Raw genomic sequence first — 12,913 nt, 5'->3', positions numbered from 1 at the left:
GCTCCAACCCCTTTTTCGCAGCGTCTTTATCGAATGTGGAATGTCAAAAGCCGGAACTTGGGTAAGGTGAGATACCCAAAATGACGATGGCTTGGCTGGCTGGCGGGATTTGTGTATCTTTGGAACAGGAAGCGGAATCAGTGGAAGCGCCACAAGTTGAGACAAGGTAAAATAGTGTTAATAGCTCTTCCAGAAGTCATCCTCCGGCTTACTTACCTTGGCAGGTCTTCAGCTGATGCAGACTTGACTGCTGGAACAGATGTATGCTTCTCCTTTTTTTTTTTTTTTTTTCAGCTTCAGGGATGAATTTGTATCCTTTTTCTGATTTCCGGCAAAGGCGCTGCTGGTTAGCCGTGTGATTGTAAACAATGGACAGTCTCGACAGCCGCTGATTCCTTGTTACCTGCTGCCACAGAAGCCAAATGCCCAACTCAACCTTGCACATGTCCTGGACGAGGCCACTGTTCCATGCAACTTTCCGTCTTTTCCTGCCTCGATCAATGAAGTTCCAGTTGATACATTGCGACGTTCTAGGCATCGGTCTATGGCATAAGAGGAACAAGGGGGCACTTTGCTCGCGCAACCAGCCTTCAGCGGGAGCCACCAGAGCAGGAATGTCCGCCTAATCCGAAGCAATGTCCGCTGGCTATGTCCGCGGGCAGCAACATGTGAAGATGGTGATGATGACGAGCGCTTTATCAGATGATCAGATAACTCCCCTTGGCCCATCCCGGTCGAGAATCATCCCTGAAGAAGCAACTGCTAGCGTCGAGCCTACAGACAGCGATCATCTCCTTCCCGCTGCCCACTGCCTAGGCCGTGGCATTCCCGAGCTTCTCATGGCTTTGACGAGGATCCCGTCGTGCACCTCGAGGAGCTCCGAGTCGGACTCGGACAATGTCGGCCGGAGAAAACGTTGCAAAGTGTCGGCAATTTCACCAATCTCCATAATCACAAACTTATAGAAAGACGATGTGGACGTTGAGAAAACGACTCAGATGATATTGTATTGCTTCGCAAGTTTTAATAGAGACACCCTTAGATCGAACCAATATGCTGGAGAAGACGAAACTGTACACCAAGATTGTGGGCTACGCCCTCCTCTTCCTATGGACAGAAGTACGACTCGCTGTCCGAGCCACCATCGTACGGCGACAAGCCCTCTGGCTTGGATCCTCCACAGCCGAAGAGCGAACTCGAAACATTGTCATTGTCGGTGCTTCCTTTGCAGGCTACCGAGTGGCCCATGTCATCGCAAGGAGCCTGCCTCCCCGAAGCCCATATCGAGTCATCGTCGTGGAGCCAAACAGCCATTTCCAATTCACCTGGGTGCTACCGAGATTCTGCGTTGTCAAGGGCCACGAGCACAAGGCATTTGTCCCATATGGAGGCTACATGGCCGGGGCTCCAGAGGGCTCATATCGCTGGATAAAGGACAAGGTTGCCGATATTGACCAAGCAACCGTGAAGCTACAGGACAGCGACGAGGCGATTCCATACGAGATTCTTGTGGTCGCCACAGGATCGGGGGTCAGAGATGGTCTCCCTTCGCGAGTCAACGCCACAGACAAGCTGGATGGAATGAAGCTTCTCCAGGGCATGCAGAACCGTATCGAAGCGGCCAGGACGGTTGTCGTGGCGGGAGGAGGCGCCGCAGGAGTCGAGGTTGCTACCGACGCCAAGGCTCTCTATCCAGACAAGCACATCATCTTGATTCACTCAAGAGCCGCGGTGATGCATCGCTTCGGCCAAGGCCTCCAAGCAGCTGCGCGCGAAGGGCTTGAAAGACTGGGGGTGGAACTCGTGCTTCAAGACCGTGTTGTCAACGAAGATGCCACTTCAAGGGCCGTCGCCCTGCAGTCTGGCCGAATCATCACCTGCGACCTGTTTGTATGCGTACCAGGCTGACGTTACTTGAACAAACTACATGTTCCTGAACTAACGTGTTGCGATAGGTCAACTGCACAGGACAGAGGCCACTGTCTGAAGTGCTTTCCAACCTTTCTCCCACCTCCATCTCCTCCACGGGACACATCAAGATCAAGCCGACCCTCCAGATAGCCGACGATTCTCTACCAAACGTTTACGCGTGCGGCGACGTCGCCGACACCAACACCCCGAACCCAAACGCTCGATCAGCGATGCGACAAGCGACGGTCGTGGCGGAAAATATTCTCCTGGCAGTAGCAGGCAAAACGCCGCGCCACGTCTACGAGAATCTCTGGGCAGACGGCGCCATCAAGCTGACTTTAGGGCTGGTACGATACCCTCTTGTAATTGCCTTCTATATCCTCTAGAATCTATTTGCTAACTGCCTGCCTCCAGGATCGTTCAGTCACGCACCTTGGAGATGGCACTTCCGAAGTCCTCTTTAGGAGCAAGGAAAGGGACGAAGCCCTCATGTCTGCCATGTGCTGGTCACGATTGGGAGCCAAGCCCTTTGAGGATGAATACACGGATGCTCACAAAGCTGTGATCGAGGCGGATGTCAACAAAGCATAAGCAGTTGCTTCAGGCGTCAATCTAACGAAACATGAGATTGGAGATCTCGTAGATTGTTCATAGATAGTGATTGCGTATAGAATGTGACGGAATTGTTTCTTGATTCACTTGTTGCTGCATGGTCATCAGTACAATGACTCCGGCAGCAAACCAACCACGGACATTGCCTCGACTTCACCTAGTTAAACTTGGCCACCCAGACATCCATAGTCCACGACTTCTTCACACCAACCGTCTCCAAAGCTCCCAAAACACCATCTCTAGCCGAACGCAAAAGCGCCTTGACCTTCGGGTCCTCCACATTCTCCTCAATCTCCTTCAAAAAGTTGGCACTCTTAACACTCCCCGTCTCCCAGTGGCCATCCATGAGTCCCTCCCCAGGCACCACAACAGTCTCCTCATCCAGAACCCAACCGTTCTCGCTCGCAGCATCAGCGATGGCGCCCGGGCTCGACAGACACCGAATGTTGGCTGCGCTGGCCTTGTTATGAGCCTCGAGAGTTGCCCTCGCCACCGAAGCAAGGACATGCGGCAGAGCCTTCAACTCCGTTGCTCTGAGGGCATATTCCGCGACAAGGAGAGCCCCGGCTCGTCCCTTCAAGGCGCCCAGCATCCTCGTCAGCGTCGCGGGCGAGTCAAAGTACCAAATGCAGTGCGCAAAAACAACGCAATCCCACGTCTTGTCCGCGTTCGCCGCAAGGAAATCGATCGGGTCGGCAAAGTGCCACGAGACGCGGTTCCCAATCGCGCTGCCTGAGAGATGCTCCTGCGCCTGGGCAAGCGTCCAGGGGGCTCCGTACTCTGGCGCGCCAGGATCCACGGCATCGACGTGGCCCGAAGATCCAACGGCCTCGGCCAGGACCGCGGTTGTGGTGCCCTGGCCGCAACCGATCTCGAGGACGCGGCTGCCGGGAGCAAGCTGCCAGAAGTTGATGAACTTGATGCGGTGTTCTGCCTGGCCGATTTCCATGTCTAGGTGGCCCGGGTAATCGGGCGAGCTGATGTGGTATTTCGCAATGGTCGCCGCAGCCGTGGCCGGCATGGGCTCAAAGGAGGTGGGTGAAGACATCTTTGTGTGGGTTTGTCGATTGTGTCGATGAGGATCTTCCCTCTGAACCTCACCTCATCTTCTCTCTTATATCTCTGTTCATTTTCCTCGTCCCCTTGTCTCACATCGACGCTTTTCGTGACGGACGGTTACCCTATCTCAACAACGCTTCCCCCCTTGTGAGTCACACTCATTTGGTTCTCCTATCCACGTCAAGGTAGAAGTCTCCTACCCCGCGCTACTCTGGCAATCTCTCGATCTCAAATCCCACCTTGTGTTTAGGGCCGAGTTAGTCGCTATTGTCCAACATCGCCTTTGGAACGGGCTAAAGGTCGACGAGAGACTGCTGACGGCAATCGGACTGCCCTGCACGGGTCTTGACTCACATTTGGGGTATCTCGTACGAACAAAAGACCATGAACTTTTCAAAATAAGTGTCAAAAGTTCCGCGGGTAACGATACGAAGCGCCGAGCCAGACCAATTCAGGCAGGACGTCAGCGCAAAAGGGCCTGTACCTAAGCGTGATTCATCTTCGTGGGAGTCATTATTACCTAGCTGATGGATAGCCTTAGTCGAAGAGCCACAGCATCGAGGCAGCACCGAGTCGGACAAATTATTCATCATATCATTTCCGTATAGCCCACCTAGAACGATACCGTTGCAAGATACAATTGTTCGATTAGATTCAGTCGGTTCTTGGAGTTTAGATTACTGGGTAGGATACATCGTGGATGTGTCCATGACAAAGAGTGCCTCACATATTCCTGTGACATGCAGTCCTTGAGTGGGAAAAAGCACCTGTGTTCCAGACTTCGATGAACAGTCTTAACTTTTCATTCGTTGTCCCGAGTACCATCGAATAATCGTTCCTAGAACAGAGCTATTTGGCTGCTTCAAGACCTTCAAAAGGTAGTCTGAAGCTTTGGGTAATCTTTCGCATGAGCCTTCAGGTCTGCGTAAATCGAGGCAGAGTCGTCTCCCGATAGCTGCTGCATTCGCTTCAAGTCCTGCTCTTCCAACTTCTCCATCTCTTCGAGGGGCTCCTCTTTGTTCGCCTTTCCGTCATCGTCATCCTGAACGCCCAAGGCCTTCTTGATACCAGACGACTCTCCAATCATCAGGATTTGGGAGTTGGCGTAGTCAAGGTGATGTGGTCGGGTGGGAACCCACCGTAGTTCTCGGAATTCTTCATGCATTCTGCAAAGACGAGTTCAGCATCTCATTCACCATCCGCGAAGTGAACGGTTCTCAAGACCTACTTTTTCGGATACTCTGGTGCTTTGGGAAGGCGAGCAGAAGCAGGCGCCGGATACTCTGGATTCTTGGTGCTAATGATGAAGCTCCCTTGTTCCTTCAATCCGAGGTCCTTCTGCACCTCGCCGAGCTCTTGTGGGATTGTGAGGATGTACGCGAGATGGCTCTCGCGCCCCGTAGTTGTGATGGCATAGACACCTTCGCCAACAGGCGTAGCTGCTGGCGTGTGTCTGGTGCCCTTGGTCTTGGTCTCATAATCCCCACCAGCCAGAAACTGGCCCTTGATCTCATCATATGATGCGCCCGTCTTGTCGATGAACGCCAGGAAGCGGTCTCTGCCACTGGAAGGGAGCACTTTCTTTGGTAGGACGAGGATCCGCGTGTTTCCAGCATCTGCCAGCGGCGGCTTGCTGAGCTTTGCGTCGTGGCCTATTGGTCTGAGGATGATGTAGCTTCGCGCAATGTCGTCCACTTCCTCGGGTTTGTCCACGTCCACGCGCCCTCGGATGAAGAAATAGATGATGCCCTTTTCAAGGATGCTTGCGGGCGCGTCTTTGTCTGTGTCTGCTTTGGATTTGCCGGCAGTCCCGTTCTCAGACTTCGCATCGGCCTTGGACTCTTGCGACCCTTTCTCTGTGGTTTGACGAGTGTTTGACTCCTCTCCCTTGTCTTCCTCATTGTCATTATCGGCAGGCGTCTCTGACTTGACCTTGGCTCGCTTGGGGTCCGGGGTTTCCACCTCGGTCTTGTGCTTCTCGCCGGCAGAAGCCTGCTGGTTTTGGTCGTCCTCTGTCGTTTTCTCTACCATTTTCGCGATGTTAACGGTCAGTTACAGATAGTAAGATGAAGAGAGCCAACAGGTTCGTTGAGTGGTTACACACAGCAGACGTTGAAATGAGCATCCCAGGGTGTTCTTTATGAGCTGATGGGCATTGAGCATGTGATGTCATCCATCTGTCATGACGAAGATCAGACATCTTCTAGCGACCGCAGAAAATTACCAGAAGGAAACAAGCACAAGCCACAACCAAGATCAGCAAGAGTAAACCCCCTTTCCCCGGATTTCACCAGAGGTGGGCTGATTCGGTCGCAGCACAACGCCAAAGAGAGGAGTGGAGCCCTGCTCTTCAACGTCGACGGAACTTTCGAGTGTGAAGAGAGTCTACTTTCAAAACAACAAGGCACACTTTTCGTCAATTCACCTTAGATAGGTACCTATCTTTAGATTCTCTGAAAAGCGACTTCTTCTCACCAGGCTATGTGCCCAAATCCGCCAATAGACGAGAATGTGCACAGATTTCGCCCAGCCAAGATCTGAAGTTGGCCGTTGAACTTGACGCCTGAAATCGACAAATCCATGCAATTTAATAATGTACACCTCACTCCTTGGCGTTCCTATTATCCATACTTGGGCAATGCATGAAATACGAGCAAGTTCTCGCCAGATAATCGTTCAAATACGCCTTACTCCTATTCAGGAGACGTCAACCACTCGACCTGAGATTTTCCTCCTGACTAGTCCCGCGAATGCTCTCCAATACAGCCATTGACACCGCGCGCCACATTGTATGCCGGCCATTCAAAAGTAGAATTCCGGTTTCTTAACTGCAAAGTGAGTTATTACTGGAAAGGTGAGAAAATCCGACGTATATAAGACGCAGGCCGCTGGGAAACGACCCAGACCAATCTCAACTTTCGATCTCACATCCACCCTCCTCAATCCAACGCAACCACCATACCAAACATCGCTTGTACGAGTTCCAAGCTGAATAAATGCCCGGCCCTGGCCTTGCAGTTGATCCGCTAACCGCCGCCGTTCTAGAGGACCTCAACAATCACGACCGTCAAGATGGAAACCCCCATGGGCCCCGGACAACGATTCGCTCGTCAGTTTCTCGAGGTTTTCGATTCTTTAGAGGCTTTGGAGAGCAGGCCGCTGGCTCTGAGCCGGCTTCTTTACACCACGACGCTCTTCTATTACGACAACAGCGTTCCTCTATCCTCGGCCGAGCAAATCCAGATCCTCTAGCAAAGGGCTACGCAGGTCACGAGGGTAGAACGTGAAATCAGTCGCCTAATTGAGGTTGACGACAGGCGTCGGGGAGGCACGCTGGGGATCTATTTCGCGTCCGTCCTTCGGGTGACTGGGCACGACGGCATTGTCATAAAGCTGTCCCAGGAAATGATGATGCTGGCTCGACCGACGACCGAGCACATCGATGATCTCCGGCTCGTGGAGATGCGAACGAGCACCTCGCTCGTCGAGGCCTATCCTGAGGGGGATGAGGTCGGGGAACCGATGGTCGACGAGGACCTTTAAAGAGGGAGGGGGTGTCGGAGGGTCGGATATTGATGGGGGTCTGGACATGGTACGGAATAAAGGGATTTGATCAAAGCCTTTGCTCTTCATCTTTGCAATGTGACATTCGATTTTGCCGTGACCGTAGGGGACAGTTCAAACAAACTAAAGAGTACGCCATTACTAACGACAATTCAACAATTATAGACGTTATCGTTGTTTCCCACGTCCAAAGTCAATCTTCAAGGCGAAATAAGCTGTCTCATCGCGTTCAAACACTCTCCTGGTAATCTTCTTCCACGAGAGTTTTGCCATTTTCCCATAGTTCCCCCCCAGTCCAGAGTGAGTGATAAGGGGGACGCCAATTCACGTGTTTAAGGACATGACCACTGCGCATAGAGCCAATGGCCATGTCCTTCAATACGTGAAAAGACGTCCTTGGAGCCGTTCTACCAGCATCCTACGGCCTGGACTATCTAGAATCTGCGATGGCACCTGGCGAGAAATCCTTTGGCAATAGCTATTCGCAAGCACCTAACGTAGGTTTATCTCCATCAAAGTCAGCCTGGACCAGGTCTAAGGCTCTGGCCATGAAGGGCACAGTTCAAGGCCTTTCGAGACGAGGCGCCGTCCATCAGTTTTGACGCCACGACTGAGGCGGCAAAGGTTTCCTCATTCAAAAATCACAAGACGGCACACAAGTATGGTACCGCATCCTTTACGCGTTTTCTGCATGATGAAGGTCATATTCGGCATATACAAGGTGTCGGCAGCGCCCTAATATCCCGCCTTCATTCAACAGTATTCCTGGGATCACGGCCCTGCCCTCGGCACCCTCCTACCTGATGACGCCAGAGAGGTCATTTGCCGATACACGAAAGGGTCCCCCTCAGGACGAGCGTAGTCAGATTCTATTGTTCTCCTAGGCTAGCAAAGAATACCCTTCTTCGTGCCCCAGAAGACAGAATGAACTAAGGGAAGTACTAGGTAGAGAGTCACAGCCAGCGGACTTGGGAGGATAATGAGATCATGGTCGGCTATCTAATAATCTATGACTGGTGTGGGAAGGGTGACAGCAATGGCGTGTCCCATCTAGGTCCAAAGACCAGCTGATATGTAGACAAGAAGCATTCTCTGTTTGACGTCGAACATGGTGAAGAAATAACCAATGTTATATGGCAATCTACTGAATGTGCAATGGTTACGACTTAGGCGGCGTCAGGGAGTCCGTAGAGTCTAGTGACATCCTTGCGAGGTATATAAGCTCGGATAGCTCGTGCAGAAACATCGTGAGGCTTTTGCCTTTGTATGAACTTTGCTCGCAAATCGCCGGCAAATGTTCGAAGTCGATTGTGGGCGCCTGCTCTTCGAGGTGTCGCCATCTCTTTCCCCCCCTCGCCTCTCTCCTCGCTATGGCCCTGCAGCAGTCTTTGTTTCACAGGTATTGGGCTGTGGCTGGGCATCTCCTTTGAGGTAACATGAGCAAATAGATTGTTGGTGGTCGATATTCGTCTTCGAAACTTGCCAGCGGCATTACCAGCATTCGTATATCATCGTCGCAATGGAAAGGGCTGAGGCTTCATCGTCGTTGTTTTGTGTACTAGGAAGCGGGAGAAGACTCCAGCGACGTGGACAGGCGTTACCTGACTCAACTTATACTCACGTTATATTCTCGCGATTGTTAAGCATCACTATTTCCAAGCCGCCACGTTGAACATCTCGACAGCAGTGGCAGAACAGTCGGCTGAAAAGATTGCCAAACGCATTCGGCACACAAAGGAAGGCCATTGTACAATGTTGATACCGGCCTGGCTGTAAAGAATTTTGAGATGAAAGAATCTTCAATATTGGAGTACAGGGTAATTCCACGAAGAACCCAGGGGAAAGGACAAGAGAATCTATCGCACGGCCATCGGCGAACGTCAATGTTAGGCACTTTCAGTTGGGCGCCGTACAGGCAGATATCCAGAGACGAGTCATCTGCAAGACTTTGATGTTCACGAGCACACGACCTATATCAATACAGGGGATACTTCTATCTTGTGGACAGTCCTGTTTGCTTTTCTTCGTCAGGCCGCCGTAGAGGGATTGGTCATGTTCAGACATCTCGTTGCCCACCACGGCCACAAATCTTCCATCCCCCTCGCACTTCTGACAATTTTCTCCTCACGCTTCCACCCTATTTCCAACATTTGGGTGGGCTTGAGCAGGCGCTCTCAATTGCGATCATACTTGGCGATCCCTTATCAAGGGGGTTTTTGCCGCTGATTTCGGTGAAGTTTTCGCAATATCTAGAAATTGGCTTTACGCCACGAAACCGCGGATAAATTTCAAGTTTTTGATCAGACGTTCCTTCGGGCGTTGGGTTCTTTCCCGAGGCTGATATCGGCTTGCCCTCCGTTTCGTTGAGCCCGGACAAGGCGAGTACTGTTGGAAACTTTGCCAGGACTCACCTAACATCATTGACTCTGAACATCTCCCATCGAAGCCACCGACAAACCTCGCCGATTCCCGCCAAACGACGTACAGATTACCCATAGTCTACGAGGAAGGAGTCCTTCGCGACTGATCCCAGTCCATAATCATTTCTCTGCCTACATTGCCAACGAAAACTTCAGCTCCAAGCCTCTGTGGCAGAGTCTGGAACGGCAGCTTCCCAACAGTCAGAAAGGGCCGTGGAAGTCGCCGAATCCACTCGTTTGCCTTGGTATATTAAGGAAATACACTTTGCCGTTTACTTCTTGGAGCGATAATGTCTATATTGTGTTGTCCATGCCGTAAATTGTACATATGGAGACATTGTTGGGGGCGAGGGATCGTGGACTCGGATCCTTCTCTCGCCTTCCTATGGAGTTCATCCCTGCTATGAAATTTTTCGAGTACGTCGAGATTTACAACTTTGCCAACTATCAGCTCCAGTGACATCTAACAAACCTTGAACAGTTTCAATGAAGCTTCATCTACGTAGTCTAGCGAATACAGAGAAAATCGCCGTCTTGTTCAACTTGTTCGTTTCGTAGCGTTCAGTCACTGCACATTTGGTCCCCCAGAGCTAGAACTGCCCACGATCTGTCTTCGGCTCAACAGCTCCCACCGTCGAACTTTTCTTTACCGTGTCCGAAAATTAGACTCGAAGCTGGCACTCCTTGCTTTGTGCTCAGTGAAGTGAGGAGAACAAGCGAGCGTCAATGCCAGAACATCGCGAGAGGTGGGCATAGCAAATATCTTGGCGAGCTGCCGAGAGAAATAGGACATAGGGGAATCTAGAGCAGAGTGTTGGAAGAATGGAGCCATCATTCAACTACAAAAGGGCTGTCTAAAGCCGCGACTGATGCTTCGCAATGGAGACACAAGACGAGCGGTATGCCCTCTACCAGCATGTATCCGATGCCATCATGTAGACAAGCTTCTGATTCTTGCTCCATCACCCCCTTCTTCAGGGTTCATGATTCCCTAGGCGTGTCGTAGCGTATCGCGTTGTCGAAAACAGTGGGTGGCATCTTGGCCTGCTCTTGATCGAGCAGAATCACGTTGCGTATCGTCGCGTCGTGGCACTGGAGTTAAGAATCTGCAGATATCGCGTGAGATCTCGAATTTAGCGAGTCCTCTACTCTTGACTTGAGCTGAACGCGTCCCTGCGCCTTGAAAAGCAAAGCCTGTCGTAGCCATAGTGTTTGGCTGGTAAGGGAACAGTATCACGATCGCTCGTAGCCTCTCAAAGACGGGCAGTGCCGAAAGGTAGCATCAAACATAGGGGCTACAGTAGCAAGATAAATCGAAGTGAGGGGGTGTCTTTGTGCAGAGATGGATGGCTTAGTTTGACGTTGACGAAAAGACTGGTGAACACCCGGCTGGAAATTTGAGCATCACGATCTCCAAAGGCTCGCCCGCGAGACCATGTTCAAAATTTCAACTCGCGAGACGAGACTCGGGAATCCAAGACAGATTCTACGGTAATCCAACTGTATTCCGGTGACACTGCGTAGAGCGGCGAGATTCTCATCGATCAACCGTGCACCCAATGCACCACAGCAAGCTGCAGAACACTTTCCACTCTGCTATCAAAGATTACCACCCACTGTCCAAGGGCAAACACCATCGCAGTTCATCACCAACTCTCCAGCTACCAAGTCATCAGGGTTTCTTCTTCAAGTCAAGGCGTGTAGCCTTGAGCTCAATGAAAAAAGTGTTGGACCCTCATAATGGGGAATCATCATCCGGCAGAGTGGGTTCAGGTTCTGCGCTTTGGAAGTCAGATCTCCAGTGAAGAGCCAGGCAGACCGAAGTCGCCTGTTGCCCTCACTGGGCTCCCCCATGTGGACTTCGCCTGGTCCACATGTAATCATCGGGTCGAAGCACTGATGCCTCTCGCAGGGTTCTTGCTGGACTCGGAGTCCAGTCGACGAGAGTCCTGGTCGGAGCCAGGTAAGATCACAATCCGAAGATTGGGCGGTGCTTGAGAGGAAAAGAAGAAAGAAAAGAAGGAAGGGTTGGGCGGGAGCAGGAGAGGTTTATATAGGGAGGGTGTGGGTCCTCCAGCTCGCGGCCTCACGTGAGCTTCCTCCTTCCTGAGGCTGCCACTCCTGACCTGAGAGCAAAGTGAGTGCAATGACGTCGAAGTGTTTTTGTTCTCGCTTGTTCTCGATCATGATTGAAGAGATCCTGTTTGTTTTGGTGTCGAGGAGCGGTGAATTGGCGTTGATCCGCGTCCATGATGTTCTTTGGGATTCGGTTGGCCTCGAGGAGGTTTCGGTGCGTTGACGTGGTGATGCCCACGCCGGACCGCCCTCCATGCAGGAAGCAGAAGAGTTTGTGGTTTTGGATGCGCCTAGACGTTCTCTGTGGTGTTGAATATGCAACGCTTTGATTTCAGCTCTAGATGGCGTGTACAGTGTTGCCGTGATTATCCTGTGCCTAGCCCCTGAATATCACACTCTCGAGATTATCTCTGCAATCGTGTGAGAACTTGTCTTATTGTGATGTTTGCCTTCGTCCTATTGCTCTATAGTGGGAGCGGCGCAATTGTCTTGTGCTCACGATGGAATGGTGCCAGAGTTTTGGCGGAGTGCACCTCAGGCGATGCCATGCACGCGTTGTTCTCCCCTTGGGCAGCATGATGTCTTTTGTGTTCACACTCGATGATCTACTGCCATTCTATATCTTCTCTATCGTTCCTTCTACTCTAGCTCTAGTTAGAACTTTGTCATTATTTCCATCTCTCTTGCTACACAGCTTTCCAGTTGCTGCCAAACTGCCCGTCATTCAGGTGCACTGCCAGTATTGCTCTGCCTGCTGTCTCTCAACTGGCCCTACGTGCCCTAACACACCGCCCTACGTTGCATCTCCCACCTAGGTGTTCAAATTGCTTGTGCCTTTACTCCATTCGCCTCCTTTTTGTTTTCGATGCTTAGCATCGTCTTGCACCATATCCGTTCCGGTTTCCAAGCAGTCTTTCGCTTGCTACTCTCTCTTTGGTCGAAATGTTCTCTCTTTCTCTTCTTATCCGTCTTCTTTATCATCATCTGCATCCCATGACCATATGCTCTTCATCTTCTCAACCTGCTGCCTGGCAAGAACTCGCCTTGCTTTTCAATCACGCCGCATGAGATGATGCTTTCCATCAAGCCCATCACCGCCGCCCATCTAGAATTTTCAAGTTATTTCTCCAGGTCACGGTACGTAACGCCTTGATATCACCTTTATCTCTCACTTTTTGATTACCTCAGACCTTATGTCTCCTCTCTGTTCATCTTTTGGTCTTTTCGCTGTTTCGATTTTGTGCCACATCTCAGGCCTGAGGCTGTCTCTG

At 51.4% G+C, this 12,913-nt stretch overlaps 7 protein-coding genes across 7 annotated transcripts; 4 read left to right on the top strand and 3 right to left on the bottom strand.

The window, feature by feature from the left end:
* Positions 1-635: 635 nt before the first annotated feature.
* Positions 636-965, top strand: CCMA1212_000615 (uncharacterized protein; the record flags this gene model as incomplete). Its single annotated transcript, XM_073698076.1, has 1 exon — positions 636-965. One exon carries the CDS (start codon positions 636-638, stop codon positions 963-965), a length of 330 nt encoding a protein of 109 aa, XP_073564009.1.
* An 88-nt stretch (positions 966-1,053) lies between these two features.
* Positions 1,054-2,502, top strand: CCMA1212_000614 (Apoptosis-inducing factor 2; the record flags this gene model as incomplete). Its single annotated transcript, XM_073698075.1, has 3 exons — positions 1,054-1,890; positions 1,956-2,258; positions 2,326-2,502. The coding sequence occupies 3 exons, from the start codon at positions 1,054-1,056 to the stop codon at positions 2,500-2,502; spliced, it is 1,317 nt and encodes a 438-aa protein (XP_073564010.1).
* Positions 2,503-2,680: 178 nt separating this feature from the next.
* Positions 2,681-3,571, bottom strand: CCMA1212_000613 (uncharacterized protein; the record flags this gene model as incomplete). The annotated part of the gene is made up of 1 exon (XM_073698074.1): positions 2,681-3,571. The coding sequence occupies one exon, from the start codon at positions 3,569-3,571 to the stop codon at positions 2,681-2,683; it is 891 nt and encodes a 296-aa protein (XP_073564014.1).
* Positions 3,572-4,453: 882 nt separating this feature from the next.
* On the bottom strand, positions 4,454-5,613 carry CCMA1212_000612 (uncharacterized protein; the record flags this gene model as incomplete). The annotated part of the gene is made up of 2 exons (XM_073698073.1): positions 4,454-4,748; positions 4,811-5,613. The coding sequence occupies 2 exons, from the start codon at positions 5,611-5,613 to the stop codon at positions 4,454-4,456; spliced, it is 1,098 nt and encodes a 365-aa protein (XP_073564015.1).
* A 1,041-nt stretch (positions 5,614-6,654) lies between these two features.
* Positions 6,655-6,834, top strand: CCMA1212_000611 (uncharacterized protein; the record flags this gene model as incomplete). Its single annotated transcript, XM_073698072.1, has 1 exon — positions 6,655-6,834. One exon carries the CDS (start codon positions 6,655-6,657, stop codon positions 6,832-6,834), a length of 180 nt encoding a protein of 59 aa, XP_073564012.1.
* A 12-nt stretch (positions 6,835-6,846) lies between these two features.
* On the top strand, positions 6,847-7,125 carry CCMA1212_000610 (uncharacterized protein; the record flags this gene model as incomplete). Its single annotated transcript, XM_073698071.1, has 1 exon — positions 6,847-7,125. A coding segment is annotated over one exon (279 nt), but the record flags the coding sequence as incomplete, so codon positions are not given.
* Positions 6,880-7,215, bottom strand: CCMA1212_000609 (uncharacterized protein; the record flags this gene model as incomplete). Its single annotated transcript, XM_073698070.1, has 1 exon — positions 6,880-7,215. One exon carries the CDS (start codon positions 7,213-7,215, stop codon positions 6,880-6,882), a length of 336 nt encoding a protein of 111 aa, XP_073562949.1.
* Between the last annotated feature and the right edge of the window lie 5,698 nt (positions 7,216-12,913).

This window comes from Trichoderma ghanense, assembly GCF_004382785.1.
Source record: "Trichoderma ghanense strain CCMA-1212 chromosome Unknown scaffold_0, whole genome shotgun sequence".
Classification (NCBI taxonomy): Eukaryota; Fungi; Ascomycota; class Sordariomycetes; order Hypocreales; family Hypocreaceae; genus Trichoderma; species Trichoderma ghanense.
This window is presented reverse-complemented; position numbering and strand designations above follow the sequence as displayed.